The following is a 7,970-nucleotide window of genomic DNA, read 5'->3' on the forward strand; positions in this document are numbered from 1 at the left end:
TAAGGTTATTTTGGTGGCTTAGTGGTTAGCAGTGTTGCCTCACAGCAAGGTCATGGGATCGATTCCCACCTGTAGCCTTTCTGTGTGGAGTTTGCATGTTCTCCCTGTGTTTGTGTGGGTTCCCTCTGGGTGCGCCAGTTTCCTCCCACATCCAAACACACGCAGGTTATGTGGATTGGACACTTTAAAAATTGTCCATAGGTGTGCGTGCGGGTGTCTATATGTGGCCCAAGATTGTGACCTGATCTTGGACAAGCGGTTGCATGTGAGTGTGTAAAAGTCTGCAATTTGCAATCCATCCATTTTCCATACACGCTTACTCCAATTAAAGGTCACAGTTACCCCCCACCCCCCAGAGCCTTTCCCAGTAGTCATAGAGCATGAGGCAGGGTACACCCTGGACAGGATGCCAGTCTGTCACAGGGCCACATGTAGACAACCATTCACACACACACACACAATTTAAAGTTTCCAGTTCACCTAGCCTGCATGTCTTTGGATGTGGGAGGAAGCCGGAGCATCCGGAAGGAACCCACATAAACCAGGAAGAACAAACTCCACACAGAAAAGGTGGGAAGCAATCCATGATCTTCTTGCTGTGAGGCATCAGTGCTAACCACTAAGCCACCATGCCACCATTGCAATTTGCAATGTAGTTATAAACTTATTCACATAGCTTAATGGCATTATGAGGTCTGTTAGAAAAGTATCCGACCTTTTTATTTTTTTTCAAAAACCTGATGGATTTGAATCGTGTGCTTGCATGAGCCAACCTTGAACCTTCGTGCGCATGCGTGAATTTTTCACGCCTGTCGGTTGCGTCATTTGCTTGTAAGCAGCCTTTGTGTGAGGATGAGTGGAGTCTCTCGTCATTTTTTCTTTGCGGAACGTCCACACCTCGTCCACAATTTCTTGGATAGTCACATGACTGAAAAGCCACCGTAAGCCGTCTGAATCTTCCGAATGGTGGAAGAGCTGGGCATGTCACAACATGTCCTGTGAGGCTTCAACTTAGTGGCGCTTCGTGCCGATGAATTTCGCTGCAACTCTTCATGGCAAATCTTCTGTCACAGTGGAATGTGCCGAAAAAGTGCTGATGTCCACCTCTTCCACAATTTCTTGGATAGTCACACGACGGTCCCACATCACCACAGCATTCACTTTGGAAATGATCTGGTCATTTCAGCATGTTGATGGCCGCCCGGAGCGTGGCTCGCTCTCCACCGTTGTGCGGACGTCTTTTAAACCAGTTGTACCGCTCCTTAATCTGTGTGATGCCCATAGGATCGTCACCAAAAGCCGTCTGAATAATCCGAATGGTTTCCACCTGGCTGTCGCCCAGTTTCTGGCAAATTTTGATGCAGTCGTGCTGCTCCAGTCGTTCCGCCATTTTCCTTGCAAAGAAAAAACGACAAGACACTACATCCATCCTCACACAAAGGCTGCTTACAAGCAAATGATGCAACCGACAGGCGTGAAAAAAAATCATGCATGCGCACGAAGGTTCAAGGTTGGCTCATGCAAGCACACGTGATTCAAATCCATCAGGTTTTTGAAAAAATAAAAAGGTCGGATACTTTTCTAACAGACCTCGTAAAATACATTAAGATATAAAGGGGAAGTATGCAGTGCTCAAACTGAGTGTCACTGATCAGTGCAGAAACATTAAACCACACTTAAAACTAAGCCACTTACAGTTTTTGCCAACTGCTTACACCCAAAAAGCGAATGCTTAGACTAAAACTTGAAATCCAAAACTTCTTGTAATAACAGCTAAATCACAATGTGACAATACCTTAAAAACATTTTCTGCTTTGCATGTTGCTTGCAAGTCCTCAACTCAGTTGTTGCAGATTATTACATGCAGTTTCCTACATTAGCCACTGAACTCAAAGATAAAATATCATATCACTTTTAATAAAAATGCTAAACACATATGGTTATTGAAAATACTTATGCATACATCTGAAAACACTCACACAGAAAACTCACCACCAATCAGTCTGACCTTTGGCACTACAAATAGAGCTCAGGTGAGATATTTTGTTAAATCTGCAATCATGGAGATGATAAGACCCAGAGAAAGAGGACAAGGAAGACAAAGAGAGATACATGGACAAGGACAATGACAAAGAAGAACAAGAAGGAGAAATGTTTCAGATGAAATATTGACCAACTTTGGTGGACCATGTGAAGAACCACAGCCTCACACTGAGGGAAGCTGGACAAAGGGTTCACCCAAACCTCAGCTGCCACACAGTGGATAGACAGTACTGTCAAGTGCAATGTCATTCTGATATTGGTGTGTGTGTGTCTGTGTGAATGGGTGATACTGATGGAAAAGCGCTGTATAAATGCAGTCCATTTATCATTCTGATGTTACCGTGCCATGTAAGTGTAAAGTACAGTACTGTCAACACGTTTTCATTGTTCTGATTTGTGTTTTGAATTTGAACTGTACAGTACTCTATCTTTCTTTAGGTATTTGTAAGAAATGTCTATTTCTTTGTAAAAACAAAACAAAACAAAAAAAACAGGGAAATAACACTTTTGTTGCTGAATACTGTAACTTTCAGCTCTTGTTTGAGAAAAAGTAAATAACATTTTTTTGACTTCAGTGTTTTGTGTAAAACACATCAGTGTGTTGCTGTTGATTTGAAAGTGTTTCAAATGGTGCATGTGTGTATCATTTTGTTGCTAAAATGACATTTTAAAAGGGATTGATAGGTTTGATTGTAGGGTTTCATTTTGACAGAGCTGTGAGGGGTTGGACAAGTGTTGTGTCTTATCTTGCTTGTGTGTCAAGTTTTGACACAGTGAGCCAAATTTTGCAAAATGTGTGTAAGCAATTGGCAAAAACTGTAATATTCTGTTCATCTCTGTAGCGGTGAGATACTGACCATTGACCCTCTCCCATGGCAGACAGCGAAAGCCATAATGTAATGAAATGTTCTGAAATCCATTTTTATGTCGAACCATTACTTATTTATCAGTGACAGAGCCCAGCCCTCATGAGGTGAAACTGCAAAAAAGTGTCATCCTTATTTTTTCCCCCCATTTGATGGTTTAGCAGATCCCTTAATTCCACTTTTTATCCTGTTCACAATTCCAGATTTAAAGTTTATTCTGACAGTGGTACATCATTTTACAGTTACTGAAGTAACTCTTCAGAAATAAAGTATCTGTCTGGTGCTGCTGATCCCGGTGCTCAGATTGGTCACCTCTGATAGCAGGTTCAGCAGGTTTACACGTGTAATTTATGAAATTATCTGGATTTCCGAGTGTTTATGTGAACTGGCATACTGTATATGGCACGCTCATATCAGTCCATTGTACTAAAAACATACAAGACATTTGAGAGGTTCAAGAAAATGTTCTTGCACTGAACCCAACGGTGTATCCACATTGAATCCACTACAGCGAAACTGAAGAAAATACTAAAACAATCAGGAAAACAAACTACTATGACAGAGGTCTCAAACCGGTTCCAGAAAGGGCCGAGAGGGTGCAGGCTTTCTGTGCAGCCACCCACTCCAGCAGGTGATTTCACTGATTAACTGATTTCACCTGTTCAAAGTGATGTTAATCAGTGAAATCACCTGCTGGAGTGGGTGGCTGCACAGAAAGCCTGCACCCTCTCGGCCCTTTCTGGAACCGGTTTGAGACCTCTGTACTATGATTTTATATTTCAGCTCAGACATGTTTTTTCAGGGGGTAGTTGAGTTTATTTCTGCCTAACAGACTTACGATTTCCAAATGTAGTGGCTGCACTCTGCGTTGTGTTGTTATGACTTCGCTCCCCTCAGGACGCGAACTCACGAGCTCCGGCGTGGGAGTCGGACTCTCTAACCAGAAGGCTAAAACCCAGGGCACCTTGTGACCAGAGAATCCTTTTGAGCTGTTGGGAATGAGGTTTACTAACTACATCTGCTCAGCGACACCTGCTGGCCTCCGTTACACAAAGACATCTGGTTGCCCATGAGCAAGCAAACTTCAAATGTGACATCCAATGACATTTTGCAGCACAATAAGGTAATGGTCAGCAGATAGCAGCTGATTTTTAAATGATTTTGAGCTCACTTCCTGATTTTTTTTAAGGTTACTAAGGGAGTTTCTCTTCTTTTTTTTTTGTCTTTTCTTCCCCATCCTGATTTCCCCACTCATCTTGGGATTTCCCTGCACTTTAGGCCTCACTGCTTTGAGCTATACTTAGACCTGTGAATGGCACAAAATTTCACTTACATTTATAACACGGCATCAAAATAACAGCTTTTTAAGTGATTGCATAAAAACCCCTCTGCAGGTCACACACACCCGTCTCCATCACAACTTCTGAGAAATACATATTTCATTCTAATAGAGAATTTCACATCATCTCACTCCTAAATGTCTGCTGTTTTGTTGTGATCGTGTTCCAGGTCCGGGGCTGTCAGACAGTTTTTGTCTGGTTGTAAAAGTAGCTGCAGCGGAAAAACATCACAGAGCCTGCTTGGTGACTCACAGTGAGATCATGAGTTTATTCCACATGTTTGGGACTTGTGTGGAGGAAAGGTCACCGACTAGACGAACAGCAGATGGCGATGTGTGCTCACATTCTGACACCAAGCAGCCCTGATCTTGTGCAGCACACTTTTTTATTCCAGCTGGTGAATTATAGCCGCTGAGCGCCGCTGCAGGAATTAATCTGTAGAATTATGCGCACAGGGGACAAGATGGAATGAAAACCTGCAGACTGTTGTAGCCCCCCTCAGAGAAGGTGTTTTTTTTTTTTTTTTATTAATCCCTGCTGTGAATGCTGCTCTCTCCGTGTACGACACGACGCCTTGATCAACAGCTGCTCCGACATGAATCAAAAGGTCATCCAATTACCAAATGCGCAGTCTCATTTGCATTGGAATAAATGTCAGTGTGGTTCATCGTTTGACTCATCACTCAGAGCTAAAGGTTTTAGAGTACTATCCCAACACCCACGCCCTCCACGATATCTTTGATTTATTTTTTATTTTGTGGTTTTTAGCAGTTATAATACATCTTTCAAACTGTAACATCATTTGCAAACCAAAACACGACCAACCTATCCGTGCGTAATTACGCACAGGTCTTAATGTTTGTCTCAGATGAATTATGCTGAATAAAGACACGAGTCACCTTACGTTAAATTGGCCCTAGGGTACTACTGAAAGGTGCATGTGTGCTCTTTATTTTTTAAGGGTGTGAGTGCATATTTGTGAGGCGTCTGAACGCATAGAGTGATGATAATGATAATTATAATAATAACAACATTTGTGTGTGTGTTTGTGTGTGTGTGTGAGGCGCTGCAGCGTGTGCTCGCCCACGGGGTGGGTGGGTCACAGAGTCTCCTTTTGTCCTCTGACACGCGTCGGGGACGCACTGAGTCAAACGCGGCGTGTGCCGGTGTCAGCCGGACCACGAACTGCTTTCGGTCACTTGACCTAAAAGTATCGCTGTGCCGGGGTCAGGGCAAAAGCCTGCAGACTCCTAAACAGGCAGGGCGTTGGATAACAGTCTAACAGTGACACGCGCGCAGGTGCACCCGCAACAAGCTGTTTATCAAGTGCAACAAACCGAGACTAGAGGGAAATTTTCGATTAGCTAAATATAACACACAAGTGTTTCCGTGAACTGGGAAAGTCCAGCAGTCCTTCCTGATGTTTTACATGACAATGAATTCGCTGCTCTTTTTCACTTAAAGTTCGGTGATTTATTTGTCCCGACATGTTCCATTCGTGCGCAACCGACTGATTGGCGCACGGCGGCACTTGTTTTTTATGCCATCACTTCAATGCGCATCGCCGTTTATGACAAACATCAAAGCACTGTGCTAAATTAAGACGTTCCCTACTTTCTCAAAGAACTGGCCGAAATGAGCTTTTGTTTTCCTCTCAGAGTTCTGGACTTTGAGCTTTTCCACACTGTGCTCATGTTGGATGTTGACAAGGACTCGGTGTAGGGGGCGCAGGTTGGGGCGGGGAGCGGGGGGGGATTTCTTGAAAATGTTTTAATCTTAACTCACGTGGGGTTGTCAACATGATCACCGGGGACTTTTGCTTTCCTCTCTCCGGTTTACTCTGAGCCAATAACATGAGGCAGCAGCGGAAAACACCGCCCCTTGCCGAGAAACTACGCTGCCTGCCTTATAAAACCACCCACAGCTTATTCCGAGCTCAGAATAACACGAGACAGCGCTTCGGAACACACTGACACAACCCGGTTCTATTCGCTGCAACGTCACGATCGCCTTTTGGATTACAATTATGACTCTTGAAGAGGTCCAACAACAAGAGAGCCCGATGGAAAACGCAGACAGGTAGGGTGTTTTGCGCACGGACGCAGCGCCGAAGCAGACTGTTTGAAACGATTTGTGCAGATTCCTGACGGTGCGTTTTGTTGTGTGAAGGGTGCTCAGTGCAGGCGCTGCCCTGGAGGAGCTGCTGGTGGCTGCCAAGAAGCAAGAATCCCTGACAGTCGGAGTTTACGAGTCCGCCAAAGTGATGAATGTGTAAGTGTTGCAGGATTTTATTCTTTTCTCTTTTTTATACTTAAAGCGCAACTTAAAAAAATGTTGGAGTTGTGGATCCTAACGCGTCCTCGTCGTGTTTCTTCTCCACAGTGACCCGGACAGCGTGGCATTCTGCGTCTTGGCCACGGATGAAGAGTACGAGTGGGACATCGCGCTGCAGATCCACTTCACCCTCATCCAGGCCTTCTGCTTCGACAACGACATCAACGTGGTGCGCGTCAACGACATCGAACGTCTGGCTGACCTGGTGGGCGCCGACGAGACCGGCGAGCCCAAGGACGCGCACTGCATTCTCGTCACGGTACGTTTCCCACGCGCGCGCTCTCACGAGGAGCCGGCAGCGCGTGGCGTGACTCATGCACTCGTCACTCCCGCGTGTCTGCGCAACATCTAATCATGTGCCTGCTTCTTTTTGTTGGTTGTTTTTTTTTCCAGAGCCCCAGCGCCGACCCGTGGAAGCATCCGGCTCTGGAGCAGCTGGCTCTGTTCTGTGACGAGAGCCGCAGCGTGTGTGACTGGGTTCCTGCCATCACGCTGCCCGAGCGCTGACCTGACGACCTCCTGCAAAACGCTTCACGTGTTGAAGATGATGAAGAGGAAGGAAAAAAGGAGCTGGGCTTCAGGTGGGGCGTCAAGCCTCGTCGGACTCATGTCTGGATTAAGAGGCTGCGGCTGCAGACCCTACGGGTGCATTCAGGGTTCTGGATTACCGTCAGGAAAAGGTGAAGTTCAGAGGTCAAGCGTGGACTGGGTCAGGTGTTTGTGCACTGAATGACACTGAGGAGGTGGTGCAGCGCCTGCAGGAAAAGGTGGTGACCCTGATGATTGCCCTGGACAAAAGAAGAAAAAAAAGTTTTGGGGGTACAACCAGGAGGAGAAAGAGACTGTGCAAGAAATGGACTTGTGTGAGTTTGGAGGCTCCTGGGGTCGTGGGAAAGAGACAAAGAAGAGAGACAGCAGGCCCCAGGAAGGAATCCGAGATGAATACACAGACTTTAGTTTTCTTTCCCAAAGCAGCTACACCAGGAGGAATAACCAGAGACTTTTGCTTGCAAATCCTGAGCTGCTTCTTGAAAAGTCTGCATTTTCGCAGATGATGACATATATAAATATATTTTTTACTGTAAAATGTGCAAACAATTCAAATCTCACTTTGAAATGTACATTTTTTTTCTATAGTTGTGAATAAATCTTTGAAACCAAACAGTTCTTGTCCGACAAATTATTTCTCTGTGGTATGCAAGTGGGTTTAGTAAATGCTTATCTAGCCATGGGAAGCAGCAGCAGCAGACTGTAAAGAGACAGAAATACCAGGAAATGCTGCTTCACAGTAATCAGTTGCATATTTTAAAAGCTGCAAGATAAGAAGGAGGTGGCTTACAGAAAGCAAGATAGAGTGACTTGGTGCCTGAGAGCAAGAGAGAGAGAG

At 45.0% G+C, this 7,970-nt stretch overlaps 1 protein-coding gene across 1 annotated transcript; it reads left to right on the forward strand.

Annotated features, from left to right (window-relative positions):
• Positions 1-6,171: 6,171 nt before the first annotated feature.
• LOC117510729 (growth arrest and DNA damage-inducible protein GADD45 gamma-like) lies at positions 6,172-7,745 on the forward strand. Its single transcript, XM_034170555.1, has 4 exons — positions 6,172-6,328; positions 6,419-6,520; positions 6,632-6,842; positions 6,977-7,745. Exons 1-4 carry the CDS (start codon positions 6,276-6,278, stop codon positions 7,088-7,090), a joined length of 480 nt encoding a protein of 159 aa, XP_034026446.1. The 5' UTR covers positions 6,172-6,275; the 3' UTR covers positions 7,091-7,745.
• The last annotated feature ends 225 nt before the right edge of the window (positions 7,746-7,970 follow it).

Source organism: Thalassophryne amazonica, chromosome 5 (genome assembly GCF_902500255.1).
Source record: "Thalassophryne amazonica chromosome 5, fThaAma1.1, whole genome shotgun sequence".
Taxonomy (NCBI): Eukaryota; Metazoa; Chordata; class Actinopteri; order Batrachoidiformes; family Batrachoididae; genus Thalassophryne; species Thalassophryne amazonica.